Source organism: Humulus lupulus, chromosome 1 (genome assembly GCF_963169125.1).
Source record: "Humulus lupulus chromosome 1, drHumLupu1.1, whole genome shotgun sequence".
Taxonomy (NCBI): domain Eukaryota; kingdom Viridiplantae; phylum Streptophyta; class Magnoliopsida; order Rosales; family Cannabaceae; genus Humulus; species Humulus lupulus.
This window is the reverse complement of record NC_084793.1, coordinates 111,056,079-111,077,461: the sequence shown is the minus strand read 5'-3', so window position 1 is coordinate 111,077,461 and position 21,383 is coordinate 111,056,079. Positions and strand designations below refer to the sequence as shown.

Here is a 21,383-nt window from a genome sequence, read left to right as displayed (position 1 = left end):
CCCTGAGTCGAATTCTCAACCCCGTTGTGACTTTCTGGCTAACTGCTCCCTAGGACTGTCTCGGATCGTGTTACAAAGATATATCACATACATATCATATTTATCACATTTATGCCCTCAGCGGGCTAAAATTACAATCATACCCCTAATATCCAAACGGGGCCCACATGCATATTTAATTCAACTAAACATGCATCTCTATCACATATTCACATAAATTCATATATTATAGCAATAATTCACTTATTGCCCTCCAGGCACACTAAACAAGGCCCTAAGCATTATTAGCAAATTTGGATCGTTACACCTACCTCATCCAACAGTCCACATTGAAAATCTCAAAATTATCTCAATCCAACAGCTCCGGATGATACAGAGGCATTAAAAAGCCCAATCGTGTACCCAAAGAGCCTTTTTCGTACAGATGCAACGTCTCGAGAATTGCGCTGACACCCATCGGTCACCTTGGAAATCAAAAGATTCTTTCCAGATATTTAGGGCGTGAGTGGCACAGATGCACCATCAACCTAGGGACACTTGTCTAAGATGTTGGGAATTTGAAAGGATGGGGATCACCCAAACCCCAAGTAAATGAACTCAGCTCTTGGTAAACGAATTGGAATATTTGATATTGATTCATGATAGTGAGGCAAGTCTCCACCAAGCGAACACAAATGAAGACTTGGGGCTAAATGTTATCCCTGTTTTCCTACCTTAACACGTGGCATGACCAAATAGATCCATAGGCCCTCTTAAGAGGTCTGAGCCCATCCTTAGCCCAATGAACGGAGAAGGAGGAATCCCTGACAGCCCTAACACTATCAAGCCCAACAACATTCAATGGGCGCGAGAATAATGAAGGAACTGAAACTGAGATGCAATCCCAACTCATCTCCCCGGCAACGACCAACCTACATCATCTGGGATGGTAATTAAGGTGGCAGACTAATTGTTCACTGGAGACAGACCTTATCAAGAATCCAAGGGAGATCTTCAGTGTTACGGTGTCCACCTTGGCAATTGAACCCGAGTCCTGATGAACGAACCAAGACTTCGGTAAATGAACCGGGACATTAGTAAACGAACCTGGACCAAACGTCCATATAGGGTAAGCCTAGTTTTCCCTGATGCTGGCTTGTCTCCACGAAATCCGGCAGTTGTTCTCCTCAACTAACCTGCAAAAGAGGGTACGCGCGAAATATACACTATTCCTAGGAAATAGTACTACCACTACTTTGATAGATCTTATCCCCAGGATCCCCTTAGAAGCCCACGCGGACCAGTCCATGCAAACTTACAATGGGCAGCTATAAGTCTTGGCCACGCCTAAGCTGGCCCAATGGACCAAGATTAACAACATCTAATTATGTTACATTCTTTGTATTATCACTCCATTAGCGAGCAAACTGTAATTACATCCCTATTAGGCCCGGATTAGTCTGGCCCAAGGTGCTTGACTGCCTATAAATAAGGCCAGTTGTGCATTGTAGCAGGGATCCCAGATTTTCTCTAGTAAGCAAAAACTCAGCTAAAACTTGTAGAAAAACTCAATTGTCAAAACTCTCTAAAGCCTAATACTAGTGACTCATGGACTAAGCCTCATTAACGCCCCAACCACGTAAAAACGGTGATTGTTCATCTCTAATCCTTTCTTTTCAGCTCTTATTTCATAATATATTATGAGTTTCCAAAAAACTCGGTAAATAGGTTAGTATATACTTATTTAGTACCTATTTAATTTATATATTATTATTTACTTAAATATTCACTTTATGTAGTTACTTATAGTTACAACGTTTGTGTTAATTCCTTACGATTTGGGGTACTTTTTCGTCATACATATAAATAACTAAAATTTATAAGTATACCTTTTTTCTTTAAAAAAAATTATTTACATATTTATCCCTATGCAAAATGACTAAAAAATACATTTTGAACCTCTAACAAAATATATTTTTAAATTTTGATTCCCTTTTATAAGTACACCTTACTTACCCAATCTCTAATATACTTATAAATTTAATAAAAATCTTTAAAATCGAGCATCTTTTAAACCCTATAAATTATTCTTCTATAGAAAAACAATTTGAAATTTCATCAATGAAATAATCATTTAATGGAGAGATATTAAAGTGTTTAAGAAATTTGGGGTGTCTTGTTTTTCAAATAATACCCTAGTAAATAGAGATGAGTGTCCTAATAAAAAATAATATTTTGATAAATAAAATGTGGTAAAGTTAGTAGTGGGGTGTAGTTATATATTTTTGGATGCAAATATATTGCCCTAATAGGGATTAAAATTTTACCAAAAAACTCATTTACTCGTGGATATCCTACCTTGATGGGTAGGGTCTTACTCGATAAATTAGGGTTTAGGAGAGGGTGAAGATACAAAAATATGTACCTCATGAGGTTATAGGATAGGGTATGGGTATGCGTGTACTTGTTGTACCTTATTTTTAGCACGAGTTCATTCACTCAGCTCTGGTACAGCTGGCAGATAAATACACGGAAAACTAACCAAGTAGAATATCTGCTTATTATTCATGTGGATAGCTCGGGATTCATAAATATCATACATGGTGTTAGGCGTCCTGAGTTTATCACAAACTAAGAACACGATGACTGTTAAGCACGAGCTCAGAATCAGATAACTGTCAAAGCACGAGTTTGGAGGAGATATCCAGCTCGTGACGATTCAACTATGATGCATATTCTAGGATCCCCAGAGACACGAGATATGTTTATAAGTTTATTTATTACCAGGCTGTCATATTTATTATCTGAGATAGCAACATATTTATTCTGTTGTCAAATCATATCCCCATATAAATGGGAATTATTTGTATTGGATATAGACATTATGTAAATGCATGATTGACTCACGCAGTTACCCAAACCTGTCCATGGAATTCTCCTATAAATACTGGGAATGTTGGACAAAAAAAAGAAGAAGATTATTCTGTAATACCGAAACTCTGCCAAAATAGTGAAAGAAACAGTAATAATAGTGACTCGTGGACTAGGTGATTTTTAACCACTAAACCACGTAAAAGTTTTGTGTTCTTGAGTGAATTATTGTTATTTTCTTTACGGTTTACCATTAAGCACTAATCTGCCCTTATTATTTCTTATTACACTGTTGGTGAAAAACCGCATCAACAGTACCCAACCCTATAACCCGACCATATCCTACCTGATTATATATGTATCTTTATTATACTTATTGGTATGTTTATATATATACTAGATGCAAGCAACGCACAATGCACATTTGCTTAGTTTTATTTAGAAAATATATTAATTATTTTTATTAAGTTTTTATGGTTGTTATGTAAATTTTAAATAAATAAATAATATTATATATAAAAGAATGGCATAAACATATTAAAACAAAAATTAAACCAAAACATTGTTTATGGTTTTTTTTTAAAAAAAAGGATATTTGTGGCATAAATTCCTTATGTTTTGGCGTTTTTACACTTATATAGCCAAACTTCTTTTTTTATGGTAAAACCACCCAACGTTATATTTTTCTTCCATCTGTCACCACCAACTCCATTAAGTGTTGATTGTATTAAGTAAATCAACATGTGTCAACCTATAACTGGTCCATGTCATATTTTTAATTTAAAAACTTATTAATTTATTTTAAAATAATAAAAATTGTATTTTAAATAATAAAAAATAAAAATATCTTTTTAATTAAACCTAATATCTAACAATAATTTAACAAAATTAAATACAAATATTAACTAAAACTATTCATCAATTAAATCTAAATAAATAACAAAATAATTAAACACAATCTGTAACGACCCAAATTCGCTAATAAGGCTTAAGGGCCTTGATTAGTGTGCCAGGAGGGCAGGTTGGGATTTATGTGTGATTTTATGAATTAAATGCATGATTATGATTTAAAGCATGTTATTTGGCTATTTGTTTAAACTGAGATGCATGGCTATGTTTACTAGTATGCATATAGGCCCGGATCGTGTTAGAAGGGCATAATTGTAATTCTGGCCATGATGGGCATAACTGTATTGATATGTGATAATTGTATTCTGTGAATTGTACCGCGTGTGTGTGGTTTTATTATTGTGATGCACGTGCCGAGACGGTCGTAGAGAGCTAGTTAACTTAGATGTCACAACGGGATTTTGTACCCGGCTCGGGAGGAGCCTAGGGGTACCTCGGGAATTTTATGGTTAAGTTGAGATTTAGCGGGTAATGGTTATTGGAGATTTAGTAACCTAGGTAACCATTAGTTACTGCTGAGAGTAACAAGTTTTAGAAAGAAAATGGTAGAAATGAAATAGAAGAGTAAGGACTTAAGTGCCCTTGAGGTTTAAGTAGGAAAGGATAGGCAAGGAGGGGCAAAATGGTCATTTGGTTGGGAAATAGATAAATGGCAGCTGGGATTTGGGGGTATACGGTTTGGGGCATTTATGCCACTTGAGGCTTGATTGAAATTGAAGAGAAGAAAGAGAAGGAGAAAGAAGGTTAGGGCAAGAAGAAGAAGAGAATGAGAAGTGGGAGTCTAGGAGGAGGTCAAGGACTTTGTGTGGGTTCTCCATTTGAGGTAAGGTTTTTAGACTCATCTAAGTTTTGATTTCTGTTTTGATTGGTAAAATCTAGAGCTTAAGTTGTTTTTGTTGAGTTTTGAGTTAGTTGTTTGAGTTTTGGTTTGGGTGGCTGAAAATAGGAATCAAGGGGTGGATTCTTGGGTGTGTTGATGTTTTGATCTTGTATCTAGTGCCTATAGGTTGTTAAGTTGTTCATATGAAGCTTGGAATTGGTTTTAGGGGTTTGGGTATTGGTTTTGTATGATTTGGGATGGTTTAAGCTCGGAGAAAACGCAGAAGAAAACCCAGAATTCTGGGTCTGCGATGGCGTGCCGCGACACAGGTTTTTCGTGCCGCGGCAAGGGAGCCCCTGACTGATGGGTGCCGCGGCACAAGAAAGTTGTGCCGCGGCACAAGGCAAATTTCAGGATGGCATTTTTAGGCAATTTTAGGCCTTTGCTCCGGGAGTTCGGGGGATGTCTCCGGGGTGTTGTTTTAAGGTTTTAGAGGTCCCGAGAGTGCGGGATTGGTCCCGGGAAGTGGTTTTGGGTTGATTAGTATTGAGGGATGTTTCTTGTGTGTTGTGACTAGGTTGTTGGTGAGGCTCGTGCTTGAGGACCGTGCTCGCGGCTTTAGTGCATCAGGAGGCTCGGAATTCAGGTAAGAAAACTATAACACCCGTAGGATTGGGCATGGGCCCATAGTATGATTGCGGGGCGTGGCCCTATATTGCATCACATGTTAGGGTGCAGACTTAAATGAATTAATATTTGATTGCATGTTGTTGTGTTATATTATATGTGTGATTATGATGAAATGAACGGCAAGGGCCGAGTACGGCGTAGGCCGGGGCGGCCGTGGGCCGAAAGTAACACCTAGCACATGGGATGCTATATTCAGGGTGGGACCCAAGGGATACATGAGTTATCCTCGCGGTGAGAACCGATACCCCAGGGCTTTGGTAAGGTCTCTGGGGCGGCATGGCCGTGTTTGCTTAGTCTAATGGTTGACTTGTTTATTTGAGGATTATCTGTTATGATAAACTGTATACATTGCATATGTTATCTTCTGCATGAGTTTTCTTGCTGGGCTTCGGCTCACGGGTGCTCTGTGTTGCAGGTAGGGCAATGACTGAGTCAACCAACCATGAGTACGGAGAGCGTGAAGCGACGCGTACATGTTTGGCCTGCCCGACTGCTTTGGTTGGGGGTTTATTTGAAAATGGCTGTAATAATCTATGATTTTTATGATTTATCAATTGTGAACTCATTTTTTTGATGTAAATAGTTTTCAAACCTTATTTTGGGATCCCAATGTTTAATATTAGGAGTTTTATTGAAACAACGCATTTTTTTAAGATTATAGCCTTAACTTTTAATTAGTCACACTTTCGTTTCAAAACCTCGGTTAGCGAGATCTTTGCACACTGTTTTGTCATAAAACTCACTAAGTAACGGCTCTAAGGAAGTAGGGCGTTACACAATCATTCCAAATAAACTGATTAAATTTTTTTAAGTTCTCTGCATCTTCCTTGCTATCAATGGTCATGCTCCAAATCCACAATCAAATCCAGAAACCTCAAATACAAAATTAGTAATCAAACTATAAAAAAAAAAAAAACCATTACATAAAAAAAGAAAAAAAAAAGAAAGAAAAAAGCCATTGGAGATACACTACCCACTCTTTATCTTCAACCCCAATCATCTCTCCATTTCAAACCAAGGAAAAAAAACATTAAAACACTTCAGATCTGAAGACGAGCAGTCATTGTCGCCCATCCACATTGCCCTACCTACCTCCCGCATCATCCCCAATCGCGATGCCTTCAGACCTCCAACCATCATCTCCGAGTCGAGCAAGTTATTAGTTCCTGTCCTGCGTGTACTTTGTGGTGCCAGATCTGGGTTTAAAGACTCAATGATCATCTTCGTCGGAGTGGAGCTACAAATCGTAGGTGAGGTCGCCTGAGGCTTCAGATTTGGTTTTCGTCATTGGGGATACCGTTAAGGATGTATTGAGGCTGGTATACATGCTTCAGAATTTCTACTAATGTTTGTCGTAAAGGTCTTAATATGTTCGAGTTTTTTTTGGAGTAAGCACTTTCATTTTTCAATTTGTATAAATATGTTGCATGGCGAGTATTGGTTTTTGTAGGTTGTTCTTAAGTTTTTACTAGGTTGAATTTTTTGGGGTTTTTTTTTGGCATAACATATTTGATATAGTTTCCTCTTCTACAATTTATAAAAAAAAACAAATTTATATTTGATGGCCATTCACATTTAAATTGTTTTGATCAATTAACTCTGGTTAGATTTGGTTAGATTGGAAGTTTTGGTACTATTTGAATTTGTTCATAGCTATCAGTGTTGTTTGATTTTATATTTAGTTAATTTTTGCATTTAAATTTTTAAAATTTTTGTTAGATATTAGGTTTATTTAAAAATATATTTTTAAAGAATTTTTAAATTTTTTAATTATTTTAAAATGAAATAATAAGTTTTTAAATTAAAAATATGACATGGACCAGTTATAGGTTGACACCTACCGGTTTACTGATAAGCGTACAAAATATACGCTTATTTATAACTTTTTCAGTTTGATTTGGTTGTTTTTCTCAAGAGAAAGTTTGTATTTGATCTGTTTGGTGAACTTGTGCAGTGTGTCGCAATAATTATGATTAGTACGAGAATGCTGATAAATATTTGTTTGAGTAGTCAAAATTAGTGAATATTTGGAAATTCGGTACAGGCAATATATCGCCTGTCTTGGGCGATATATCGCTGCATGAGCAGTTTCAATTTTTGGCTGAAGCAGAAACGACATTAGATATTGCGTTTTTATCGAGTACATTCGACAGGCAATATATCGCAGTATGGTAGGAGATATATCGGCACAAGGGTATTTTTGGAAATTGTTATGGAAATTCGTAGGTTTTGGTTTTTGAAAAAAGAATAAAAAGGAGATTGGAAGAAACAGAAGGGGAGGAGTTTTGACGGCAGGAGAAAAGAAACAGAGAAGAATTCACTTTTATTTATTTTCTTTAAGCTTTTGGATTTTAGATTATGTGATGATGTTTAATATTATGAACTAAATTCTTATTTAGAGTATTTTAATGTAGTCCCTGGATATTTTATTCATCTTTAATGCAATTTTTATGATTCTTTGAATTTATGTTTATCTATTGTTCTTATGTTTAATGCTTGTAATTGATTGGCCATCTTTTGCATGATTATTTGTTTTAATTCAATATCTGAAAAGTGAGAATTGGAATAGCTTTAGGCAATAGACATAGATTTTAATTTAGAACGAAAGTATCAAATTGGTTTGTGTAGCAATTAGGTTTTTGTTCTTAACGCGGTTTATGTGTTGAATTTATCACAGACATGTAGAGAATTCGCAAATACACTGAATATTTTATATCTTGAGAAAGAATAGAATTGTCAATAGTAAACCTGCTATAATCATAGATCAAAGAAACATATTAGTAGTATTATTTTTTGAATAGAATTGAAGGTTGATGAAATTAGAATGCTCTAATATTTTGCTTATATTAAATTTCGTTAATTAAATTATGCTTTTCTAGTTTATTGTTCTTTGTTAATTGTCATTAAATTTTCATTAGTCAAATAGAAATAAAAGTTTTCTATTGGTAATTATTGGATCAATTCCCTGATGGAAGGACACCGTATTTCCACTATTATTTCTTGTTTATTCGATTGCGTATACTTGCGCAGTAAAAAAAATTCGCAACAAGTTTTTGGCTCCGTTGTCGGGGAATCGATATTCGAGTAATATCAAAATAGTTAATTTTTATTCCAATTTGGCTATTTTTATTTAGTTGAACTAATCTAAGTTGTCGCGCTTTGTTATAATAGGTGAATCTTTTGTATGCGACGTGAAGGATCTACAAATCTTTTGCCTGTTAATCCTGAAATTGAAAGATCATGTAGACAAAACAGAAGGAATAAGAGGTTAGAAGCATCAATGGCTGCCAACCAAAGAGACGGGGTTAACAACAATGATGGTCAAAATCACATCACTCAGGACCAAAATGTGTGAGCATTAAGAGATTATGTGCTCCCTGCTGTCACAGGAGTGCACTCGTGCATTAGGCCGCCCACTGTTACTGCCAATAACTTTGAGATTAAGCCGGAAATGATACAAATGGTCCAAACTTTTGTCTAGTTGGTGGTCTCCTTAATGAGGATCCTAACTTGCACATATTGAACTTCCTTGAGCTATGTACAACGTTCAAGTTTAATGGGGTGAGCGATGATGCAATAAGGTTGAGATTGTTCCCTTTTTCACTAAGGGACAGGGCAAAAAGTTGGCTTATTTCTCTACAGGCCAATTCAATCAATACATGGGAGGAACTAGCTCAGAAGTTTCTCTCTAAGTTCTTTCCTCCTACAAAAGCTGGCAAGTTGAGGGGAGAAATCAATAACTTCTATCAGAATGAGGGAGAGTCATTGTACGATGCTTGGGAAAGATTCAAAGACCTGCTCAGGAAATGTCCTCATCACAGTATAGAGAAGTGGATGTTGGTCCACAATTTTTATAATGGGCTTTGCGGTACTACTCGCACTATAATATATGCAACAACAGGTGGTGCTTTCATGAGTAAAGGTGTTGATGAGGCATATGAATTGTTAGAGGAGATGGCTATGAAAAATTATCAGTGGCCTGCCGAACGAGACACCTCACAGAGAAAAGTAGCTAGGGTACATGAATTAGATGCTATCACTGCTTTAACTGCTCAGGTTGCTTCATTGACAAAGCAGTTGCAACAAAACAAGATCTCAGCTCAAGCCCAGGCTATACAGATGCAAGCAGAGTGGGAAATATGTGGAGGGCCTCATTTGTATGAACAGTGTACAGCGGCCAACATGTATGGTAATATGCCAGTTGATCAGGCTCAGGTACAGGCAATTGGTAATTTTTAGAGGCCATATCAAAACCCGTTCTCCAACAATCCTAGGTGGAGAAATCACCCAAATTTCTCATGGAGAAACAATCAAGGCCAACAGTCACAGTTTCAAGGGCCATACCAGCAAAACATGTCACAACAGCCTATGAATCAAGCCTCATCGTCACACCAGCCTAGACCACAAGATCAACCAGAAAAGCCTAATGACTTGCAAGCAGCCTTATTGACTCTCACTAATACTCAGACTCAATTCATGACTGAGACCAGATCCTCTATTCGAAACCTTGAGACACAAGTGTGTCAGTTGGCCAACATGCTTAATAACAGACCGCAAGGGAATTTTCCTAGCAATACTGTGGCAAATCCTAAAGAGAAGTGCAAGCAATTTCATTGAGGAATGGTAAGCAAGTGGAGCAGCACAGTGTACAAAAGTCAGTGGTTCAGAATGAAGAGTTGGGTGAGAAATCAAATACAAATGAGAAAGGGGTTACTGAAGACCACCAGGGTTCAAACAAGTGTCCTCCCTTTGTTGATGACTAACCAGTTCGAGGTCCATATCCTCAGAGGCTTAGAAAAACTACACTGGATAAACAGTTTTCTAAGTTTTTAGAGGTATTCAAGAAGCTGCATATCAATATTCCTTTTGCTGAGGCATTAGAGTAGATGCCCAGCTATGTGAAATTTATAAAAGAGATTCTGTCCAAGAAAAGGAAGATGGAAGATTATGAGACGTTGGTGCTCACCGAAGAGTGCAGTGCAATATTGCAGAGGAAGTTGCCCCAAAAGTTGAGAGATCCGGGGAGCTTTACTATACCGTGTACAATCGGGAAGATTGAATGTATGCATGCTTTGTGTGATTTGGGGGCAAGTATAAATTTGATGCCTTTGTCTGTATTTGGAAGACTTGGTTTGGGGGAGGCTAGTCCTACAACAGTTACATTACAGCTAGCAGATCATTCAGTTAAGCACCCCAGAGGAATCATAAAGGATGTCCTTGTTAAAGTGGAAAAATTCATTTTTCCGGCAGATTTCATAGTATTGGATATGGAAGAAGATGAAAATGCCAAAATCATTCTGGGAAGGCCATTTTTAGCTACTAGGTAGGCTTTAATTGATGTTCAAAAGGGTGAACTGACACTTCGAGTCCAGGGTGAAGAAGTGGTATTCAATGTGTTTAAGGCCTTATAGTTTGCAAATGTAAAAGACAGGTGTTTCAAAGTTGACATGGTAGAGAAAGCAGTGGCAGAAATTAATCTCACAGAGGATTCACTTCAGAGGAGTTTGACAATTGATGATATAGATGCTGAGTTAGACAGTGAAGTCCAAGAGTGTGTATAGTGGATGAATTCTAAAGGGCCAATTTATAATCGAAAATATGAAGATTTGGGCCAAGGACCTGAAAGACCATTACCATCAGTTCAGAAACCTCCAGAGTTGGAATTGAAATCATTGCCAGCACATCTTCGATATGTTTTACTGGGTGAGAAGGAGACTTTACCAGTCATTGTGTCTTCTTCTCTTTCTAATGATGAGATGGAAAAACTATTAAGGGTGTTGAGAACCCATAAGTTGGCAATTGGTTGGACGTTGGCAGATATTCAGGGAATAAGTCCATCCACAGTTATGCACAAGATCTTGATGGAAGATGATAGTAAGCCCTCCATTAATGCACAACGTCGATTAAATCCAGCAATGAAAGAGGTGGTAAGGAAGGAGATCTTGAAGTGGTTAGATGCTGGTGTGATCAATCCCATTTCGGATAGTAGTTGGGTAAGTCCAGTTCAGGTAGTCCCTAAGAAAGGAGGGATTACAGTAGTGAAGAATGACAACAATGAACTTATCCCAACACGTACAGTAACTGGTTGGAGGATTTGTATTGATTATCGCAAACTGAACAAAGCAACCAAAAAAGATCACTTTCCATTGCCTTTCATTGATCAGATGTTAGACAGGTTGGCTGGACACTAGTATTATTGTTTTTTGGATGGCTACTCAGGGTACCATCAAATAGCCATTACTCCTGAGGATCAAGAGAAGACGACTTTCACCTATCCATATGGTACATTTGCATTTCTTCGTATGCCTTTTGGGTTGTGCAATGCTCCAACCACTTTTCAAAGGTGTATGATGGCTATTTTCTCTGATATGGGGGAACGAAGCATTGAGATCTTTATGGATGATTTTTCTGTTATGGGGTCTTCTTTTGACGATTGTTTAAGGAATTTAGAGGTTGTGCTGAGAAGATGTGAAGAGGCGAATTTAGTCCTGAATTGGGAAAAAATGCCATTTCATGGTAAATGAAAGCATAGTACTTGGGCACAAGGTGTCTAAGAATGGTATTGAGGCTGATAGGGCTAAAATTTCTATTATTGAAAACTTACCACCTCCAGTCTCAGTGAAAGGGGTGAGAAGTTTCCTTGGTCATGCGGGGTTCTACAGAAGATTTATAAAGGACTTCTCCAAGATTTCTAAGCCACTATCGGCATTGTTGATGAATGGTGTGCCATTTGAGTTCGATGAGCAGTGTCTTGAAGCTTTCTGGATACTAAAGCAGAAACTGGTGTCAGCACCTATAGTAATTTCACCAGATTGGGAGCTGCCATTTGAGTTAATGTGTGATGCAAGTGATTTTGCAGTGGGTGCAGTTCTGGGGCAGCGTGTTAACAAAGTATTTCAGACTAGTTATTATGCCAGCAGAACACTAAATGGTGCTCAGTTGAATTATGCCGCCACTGAGAAAGAGCTTCTTCCCATTGTATATGCATTCGATAAATTCAGGCCTTATTTGATGGGGAACAAAGTTATTGTGTATATGGATCACTCAACAATCAGGCATCTTATTGCTAAGAAAGATGCTAAACCCATACTTATTCATTGGGTATTTCTTTTGCAAGAGTTTGATCTGGAGGTTCGAGACAAGAAGGGTACAGAGAATTTGGTAGCAGATCATTTATCAAGACTTGAGTTGGGGGATGAATCCGAAATTGCTGCAGGGGAGATTAATGAGAGTTTCCCAGATGAACAATTATTTGCAGTGGAAGATGAGTTGGTGCCATGGTTGCCGATTATGTCAATTATCTGGCAGCCAACGTAGTGCCACCAGAATTTGTAGGGCAGAGATTGAAAAAGTTTTATCATGATGTGAAGCATTACTACTGGGATGATCCTTTCTTATTCAAACAATGTCCGGATTTGATTATCAGAAGATGTGTGCCTGAAAGAGAAATGAAGGACATCTTGTTTCATTGCCATGCATCACCTACTGGTGGACATTTTGGGGGAGCAAGGACTGCTGCAAAGGTCCTTGAATGTGGATTTTATTGGCCTACTCTGTATAAAGACAGCTATGACTATGTGAAATGTTGTGATCGTTGTCAAAGGGTAGGTAATATCTCAAGACGTCATGAAATGCCTCTCACTAATATATTGGAGGTTGAATTATTTGATGTTTGGGGTATTGACTTTATGGGACCCAACTCACCGTCGTTTGGTGATTTGTATATTTTGTTGGCGGTGGATTATGTAAGTAAGTGGGTTGAAGCAGTAGCTGCTTCAACTAATGATGCTAAGTTGGTAGTCAAGTTTCTGAAAAAGAACATTTTCTATCGTTTTGGCACACCTCGAGCGATTATAAATGATGAAGGGACTCATTTTTCCAATAAGATTTTTGATTCCTTAATGGAGAAGTATGGAATTAAACACAAGATGGCATTGGGATATCATCCGCAGTCAAATGGGCAAGCGGAAGTGTCAAATTGTGAGATTAAGCTGATTTTATAGAAGACGGTGCAAGTTAATAGAAAGGATTGGTCGAATATACTCGATGATGCGTTATGGGCTTAGCGGACAGCTTTTAAAATGAAAATTGGTACATCTCCCTACCATCTTGCATATGGTAAAGCTTGTCACTTTCCATTTGAACTGGAGCATAGGGCGCAGTGGGCGTTAAAAAAGTTGAATTTCAATACGATCACTTCGAAAGCATTAAGGCTAGCTCAACTGAATGAGCTAGATGAATTGTTTCATGATTCCTATGAGAATGAAAGAATCTACAAAGAGAAGACAAAGAAATGGCATGACAATAATATTGTCAATCGAACTTTTAAAGTGGGCGATAAGGTGCTGTTATTTAATTCCCATCTCAAGTAATTTTCGGGAAAGTTAAAGTCTCGATGGTCGGGGCCATTCATTGTTACAAAAGTCTTTCCATACGGGGCTTTGGAGATTCAACAAGGTGATTCTTCGTCGTTTAAAGTTAATGGACAGCAGGTGAAGCATTACTATGGAGGCGAAATTGAGAAGAAGGTCAATATTACACTGGTGGATTCTTAAAGTCAAGAAAAGAAGCGTCCGGCTAAATGACGTTAACGACAACGCATTTGAGAGGCATCTCATTATTTTTACTTTTCAATTGTTTTCAGTTTTAAAATTTATGAACAATTCTTAGTTTTTATATTTTTTGTTTTCGTTTGACATTCTATTTTTATTTTTATTTTTTTTCCTTTATTATTTCTTGTAATGTAATAGAACAGTGAAAAATGTTAAAAAAACTAAAATAAAATAAACATTTTTAAACTGCATTTAGGCGATATATCGCCTACACCAGGCGATATATTGCCTGGACAACAGATTCGGATGGGCATTTTGCAATTTGGCTAACATTTTTTCAAGTGCCCATGAGATATATCACCTACCAATGGCGATATATCGGCTATTGTGAAAGGGGTGGTCGAGGCGAAATATTGCCATTCTGGACAGAGACGCCGATTTGCTATATTGCTTATGGCGATATATCGCTTGTTCAATTTTTTTTTAAAAAATAAAATGGCACGTGGGGAGGACATGAATGCCTAGTATCTGTTATTTTCCCCCAAAAATAACCCCAATTGGACCCACTCGTCCAGAACCGAAGCATTCATTGAAGCATCCCATTTTTCTCCCATTTTTCCTCTCAAGCAAATCATTCATCCAAGCATCCAATCATCTCCATCAAGCATAAAGGTCCGACTATTGCTATGATTAAAGACCATTTTCCTCATCCTATTCAAGCTTTTCAAGGTACATTGTTGAGTTTTGATGTGTTTGATGATATATTGAGGAAATTTGAAGAACTTAGGTTTTCTTTTGGGCATTGGACTGATTTTTGGGAATTATTGTGAGATTGGTTTGTGTTTCTTGCTTTTGTTATCTTGGGAGATTATTATATATAGTTGGGAAAGATTGTGGGGTTGTTTGAGTATTTTTGGACACTTTTTCACGATTGCACAGTACGTGTTCGATAAAAGTACTCAGTGAACGGTTTTGCAATATTTAGGAGATTCTTGGGTATTTCTGAGTTGATTTGGGGTTGTCAGTGTGTTCAGCAACTGTTATTTGTATTTTTGCGATTGAACAACTCCATGGCACCTAAGAAAGCGAAGACCATGTCCACTGTCCAACGAGCAAATGTCATTATTCCTCATATGTTTGTTAACCCCACTGCTCAAAACAAATTTGAGGAATGGATTGTTAAAAATAAAACAGTGATTGTGGAGTCTCACTTTCGGCCAAGTTAATTGGATGGCATTCTTCCGCAGATGATTATTAGTAGAAATTGACAGCAATTGTGTTAGCCCAAACTTTTGGCCAATATCAGTTTGGTAAGGGAATTTTATGCAAATGCTTTTGTGGAGAGGGATGATCATACAGTCTTATTTTGGGGTAAAAAGGTTTGTTATTCTCCTCAAATTATAAATAGGTTCAATGGCCTCAATGATCCATGGGATGATGATTATCACGCAGGAGTCGATGACAAGGATTATGATTTGCTCATAAAGGAAATGACTAAACCCGGCTCTACATACAAAATGGGGAGTGACATGGTCACTTCACGATCTATCAAGGCCACATGTTTGAGTCCGTATGGGCGGCTTTGGAACAAGTTCGTCATTAGTACTCTTATGCCTTCAACTCAACAAATGGAGGTAACTATTGAACGCCTATACTTGTTATATTGTATTTGTTCGGGAGGGGCCATCAATGTTGGGAGGCTTATCACAGAGAGTATTAGTTATATTGCGCGAGGGGCCACATCTGGTGGTCATGGACATGCTTCACTGATTATAAGTTTATGTAAGGATCAAGGGGTGCCCGTGAATATTAATGAAGTCTGTGAACAATCTCCCGTAATTAGTCATCAGTCTGTGTTGCATCAAGATGAAAATTATGGGGGTGTTCCTAGGCCCACTGGTTTGGGATTCGAGCCTGTAGACCCGAGTCTGCTGCCATTGCCACCTACCGCTGAACAACCTGAGTCTACTCGAGCGAAGAGAAAGGGTAGAAAACCATCTGCTTCTAGAGCTACTGAAGACTCTAGTTCTCGGCAATATAGCACCATGCAACAAAATATTGAAGATTTAAAGAGACAACAACAGTTGTTGTTGCATGGTCAGGCAGATATTAGAGATCGTCAGTTCCACATGACCAACTACATGGCAGATTTTTGTGGGGCATTTGCGCGATACACAGGATTTAATGATTTTCCACAATGTCCTCCAGAATTGCGCCAACCATATCAGCCGCCTCCAGATTCCGAGGAAGACGAGTAACTATTCTGTTGTCAAGTTTTTTTTTCTTTTTCTTCTTTTCGTTAAGTTCCTTTGGATTTCATGCAACAGTGAGGACACTGTTTATTTTAAGTTTGGGGGACTATTTATTTTTCTTTTGATTATTTATTTTTATTCTTAATGTTGGATGACTGTACGAAACTATTATTGACTAAGACAGGTGGGGCTTCAATGATGAATTATGCTAATTCTTTGATGTTGTTAGATTGATGCTTTGAATATGTAGATTGTGTGCTTAACCTATTGACAATTGATCTGAGTATTGTCATTTGTTATATTAAATGTGTTTTATTTAATTTATGCTTTACACTATATAAGTTTAGAAGTATTGTGGGAATTGGTATGTTTGGTGGATATTGAAATAAGCTAGAACTTGCTCAGTTAATTTGTTGAGACGAAATTCTAAATGAAGTATTAAGTAGAGATGATTTAGGCAATTTTCTTTGGTAAACATTTGTGCCTTTCCAGCTAACCAATAAAAATTTATCCTTAGTTACCCTTTTTTAGCATAAAACTTTGGTTTTTGTTCTTGATTGTACTATTTGAGCCTAAATTTCCTAACTTTATTATTTTTCCTTTTCCATTGTTATCATAAGCATATAATTTGTGGGAAAGAAGAATGGAAAATGGTGAAGTATTGGTATCATTTGAATGTAGTATGATTGTACAAAAAGAGAGAGAGAGAAGTTTTTGAGATTATAAAAAAAAAATTGATTGTCACACTCATTGAAAGAAAATATATATATATATATGGAAAATATTAAGTTTGGGGGAGTGTGACTTGAAAAAAAAAGTGATAAGTCTAGAAAAAAAAATAATACAAAAAGAAAAGAAGAAAATGATGAAAGTGCTGTAATCTCTCTCTCTCTAATTGTTTAAAAGGGTGATTTTTGGTGTGGAGAAGAGAAATTTGGCTGGTTTTGAGGTTTATATGCTTATGGTAATTGTGAGCCTAAATGACTATTTATCTACCTTTACCTAAGCCTAATGTTATCAGCCTATCAAAGTCTTTTTGATCTACTTGATACAGATTTTATATTAGTGGAGACAAGTAAATTGAGCAAGCTTATGGTGAATTTTGATGGGTTTGTAGTATGAATGAATGTTGATACTTGTAAATTTATGTTTTGTACAGTATTTGTTAAATAAAATGTGTATTTGCATGAATGATAGTATTTGGAGAAATTATTGATATGTTGAAATTCTAGTCACATGATCTGAAGCATTGGTTGAACGATTGAAGAAGAATTGGAATTTTTGAGAAAAGTTATGCCCCTAGTCTAAGTTTAAATTTTTCTGTGAAGTTAAGTCACCTAATAGTTTTTTTTTTCTAGTTTTGGATTGTTTCTTTGTTTTTTTTTTCTTTTGTTTGCTTGAGGACAAGCAACCAATCAAGTTTGGGGGTGTGATAAGCATACAAAATATATGCTTATTTATAACTTTTTCAGTTTGATTTGGTTGTTTTTCTCAAGAGAAAGTTTGTATTTGATCTGTTTGGTGAACTTGTGCAGTGTGTCGTAATAATTCTGATTAGTACGAGAATGCTGATAAATATTTGTTTGAGTAGTCAAAATTGGTGAATATTTGGAAATTCAGTACAGGCAATATATCGCCTGTCTTGGGCGATATATCGCTGCATGAGCAGTTTCAATTTTTGGCTGAAGCAGAAACGACATTAGATATTGCATTTTTATCGAGTACATTCGACAGGCGATATATCGCAGTATGGTTGGTGATATATCGGCACAAGGGTATTTTTGGAAATTTTTATGGAAATTTGTAGGTTTTGGTTTTTGAAAAAAGAATAAAAAGGAGATTGGAAGAAACAGAAGGGGAGGAGTTCTGACAGCAGGAGAAAAGAAACAGAGAAGAATTCACTTTTATTTATTTTCTTCATGCTTTTGAATTTTAGATTATGTGATGATGTTTAATATTATGAACTAAATTCTTATTTAGAGTATTTTAATGTAGTCACTGGATATTCTATTAATCTTTAATGCAATTTCTATGATTCTTTGAATTTATGTTTATCTATTGTTCTTATGTTTAATGCTTGTAATTGATTAGCCATCTTTTGCATGATTATTTGTTTTAATTCAATATCTAAAAAGTGAGAATTGGAATAGCTTTAGGCAATAGACAAAGATCTTAATTTAGAACGAAAGTATCAAATTAGTTTGTGTAACAATTTGGTTTTTGTTCCTAATGCGGTTTATGTGTAGAATTTATCACAGACATGTAGAGAATTCGCAGATAAACTGAATAATTTATATCTTGAGAAAGAATAGAATTGCCAATAGTAAACCTGCTATAATCATAGATCAAAGAAACATATTAGCAGTATTATTGTTTGAATAGAATTGAAGGTTAATGAAATTAGAATGCTCTAATATTTCGCTTATATTAAATTTTGTTAATTAAGTTCTGCTTTTCTAGTTTATTGTTCGTTGTTAATTGTCATTAAATTTTCATTAGTCAAATAGAAATAAAATTTTGCTATTGGTAATTATTCGATCAATTCCCTGAAGGAACGATAATGTATTTCCACTATTATTACTTGTTTATTCGATTGCGTATACTTGCGCAGTAAAAAAAAATCGCAACATTTACATAATCCAATCAACACTTAACGGAGTTGGTGGAGACGGATAAAAGAAAAATATAACGTTGGGTGGTTTTAGCGTAAAAAATAAAAGTTTGGGTATATAAGTGTATTAACGCCAAAACATAAGATATTTATGCCAAAAATTTCCCTAAAAAAAATAATATGATAACTTTTTAGATTATAAACTATCATATTCATAATGATAAAAAAAATAGGATTATATATTATCATAATAATAAGATTTATTTAGATTAATATTAATATAATTATTAAATATCTAGTTCTGTGTTATATATTATTATAATAATGATAATTTATAACATTTGAATGTGTTATCCCCCAAAAATCAATGTAATGATGTGGCAGTTTGAGGTGATAAGTGGCAATATATTTATACCAGGAGGTGCATTGATGATAAAAAAAGGTACCGACTAGAGGGAGTGTAAAGGAGTACGAAATGACCCATTGGGCAGAGCTCATAATTCATTACTAGTCAAAAGGTTTCTAACCAGTGAGTGCAAGAGTGGTTGCCTCTGGTTGGGAACATGCCGACCGGAGACTTCAAAATCTTAGAAACATGCCAACCAGAGACTTCAGAATCTCAGGAACTTGCTTACTAGTAACTTCTCTAGAAGAATCTCAATAACATATCCAACCAGAAATGTCCATAACTATCGAAGGATTTTTCTCAGATATCCCGAAATAATAGCCTATTTTGTTGTATTTTGAATTTGATTAATATTTTTGAATTATTTAATTAGTTCAAATTAGTTGAAACGGCTGATGACTGAGTCAAGACTTAGGGCCCGTTGTGTACAATCCATGAGCCTATAAATACAAGTTTTATGGCTTCATTTGGTGGACTTTTGGGATTTTTAGACTTTGAAGGTGTAATTTAAATCTCTAGAGACATTCTGTCAAAATATTTCTTGCTTGCACTTGAGAAACTCAGTTGGCCAATGTTCGTCTTATCTTAAGTGTAGGTTGACATATATAAAAACATCAAGTGGATTAGGCTATTAACAATTCTTTGGAGCGTAACCACTATAAAACTCTTGTGTCGTTTATTTTCTATTAAGTGATATTCTATTTTTTTTTGTCGTTTTTTGCATCTACTGGTCGTTGGCCAAAATGGTGGTCAAAAAAATTTGTGCTTTCATTGAGAGGCTGAATAAAGAAGCACATCAAAGTTCTTATCCAACCAGTGTAATTCAATGCCTGGGAATAGTCTTTTGTTGGAGAGATTGCCAAGGAGAAGGTTGAGTTTGAGCATCAAAAATGGAGAAATTGAAGTTCAAGACAAAGAAATCAAATTAGGCAAGAAAAGACTAACTGACGACTTCGTGAGGCTGTACTTATCATAGAAACTGATACCGAGTTGGCCCAGGCCAATGCCCAATCCGCAACATGAACGGCTGCACAGGCAGCTCAAAATGACAATGTTGGTTGGGAGCAACATGTTGGGAAGTCTAACTCTCAAGGACCTGATCGAAGTTGGAGTCAACGATCAGACCGGACAGATGATGAACTCTGCTCTAGAACCATATCCACTCATAGAGAAATTCTTGAATTCCCTCAAGAAGTCACTGGTCAGGAAGTAGGAAAACCACGACAGGTACCAATCAGCCCAAAGCTCCTAGTGCTCTCCAGGATAGAAAAGGTGCCTCGGTAAAAAGACGGGCATGATCGAGATGGAGCTGATAGTTCTCTTACTGACCGGTCAAATGATCAGAATGAAGGTGATAATCCTGTCTGAAAGAAAGGTGAGGACCTCCCAGCTCGTCTGAAGAATCCGCCTTGAGACTCCAATTAGCAACACAAGGGGTAAGAAGAAGTCTCGCAGCATAAGCCTCATCATAGGGAATGATGTAAGATCAACAAACCGCCCAAAGGACCAAGAGTATTGTATTTGACTAGCAAGGTGGACATGCTGCCCAAAAGGATTTGCGAGATGTCATTAGCAAAAAAAAGAGGACCCCCTGGTCGAAGGTCAAGTTCCTACCCGCCCTGGAAATCAAGTACAAATAGTTGACGGAAGTACGCCGGTCGGGAATGACGGATCAGAAGGTTATTCAAGCTAAACTTGATGCACTAGCGGCTACAGTGCAGAGCTTGAGAAATTTACCTACCGGGTTTGATGACATCGACCATAGGAGTGTCAGTCTTTTCGATATACTCGAACAATGTTCAACTGGTCAGTAAAATTGGGCGGTGTTCAACTTGTCGGTAAAATCGAACAGTGTTCAACTAGTTGGTATACTCGAACAGTGTTCAACTTATCAGTAAAATCGACCAGTGTCCAACTAGTTGGTAAATTATGTAGTGTTAAACTGCTCATAAATTTTCCATATCCTCCCATGTGTTTCACGAGTAATTAACCCTTGATCACTTGGGAGGCACATAGGGTATATTAGTATATAAATTATCTTGCTACTTCAATTCCAGGGTGAAATATTGAAAGTTCCAAATCTATCATTTGGTCCTGAGAAAGGTGTTCATCAAAGACCCAGAAGCTGAAGTGCTAGGACCAAATTGGGAGGGACCTTACCAGATCGAGAAAGTTTTGCCTCCCGACACTTAAAACTTTCTCGGCTGAATCAATCATTGATCAGGAACTACTGGAATGATGAGCATTTGAGGATATATTATCAATAAATACCACTTTCAAAGTGGTAGCTTAG

General features: G+C 36.7%; 1 protein-coding gene across 1 annotated transcript; it reads left to right on the top strand.

Moving 5' to 3' along the window:
• Window positions 1-10,155: 10,155 nt before the first annotated feature.
• On the top strand, window positions 10,156-10,830 carry LOC133819717 (uncharacterized). Its single transcript, XM_062253028.1, has 2 exons — window positions 10,156-10,592; window positions 10,701-10,830. Exons 1-2 carry the CDS (start codon window positions 10,156-10,158, stop codon window positions 10,828-10,830), a joined length of 567 nt encoding a protein of 188 aa, XP_062109012.1.
• The last annotated feature ends 10,553 nt before the right edge of the window (window positions 10,831-21,383 follow it).

Excerpts from the sequence above, each read along its gene's own strand:
- LOC133819717 (XM_062253028.1), top strand. The coding sequence starts at position 10,156 with ATGCCCAGCTATGTGAAATTTATAAAAGAGATTCTGTCCAAGAAAAGG. Across the intron at positions 10,593-10,700 it reads AGGCCATTTTTAGCTACTAG|GTGTTTCAAAGTTGACATGG; the intron begins GTAGGCTTTAAT and ends TGTAAAAGACAG.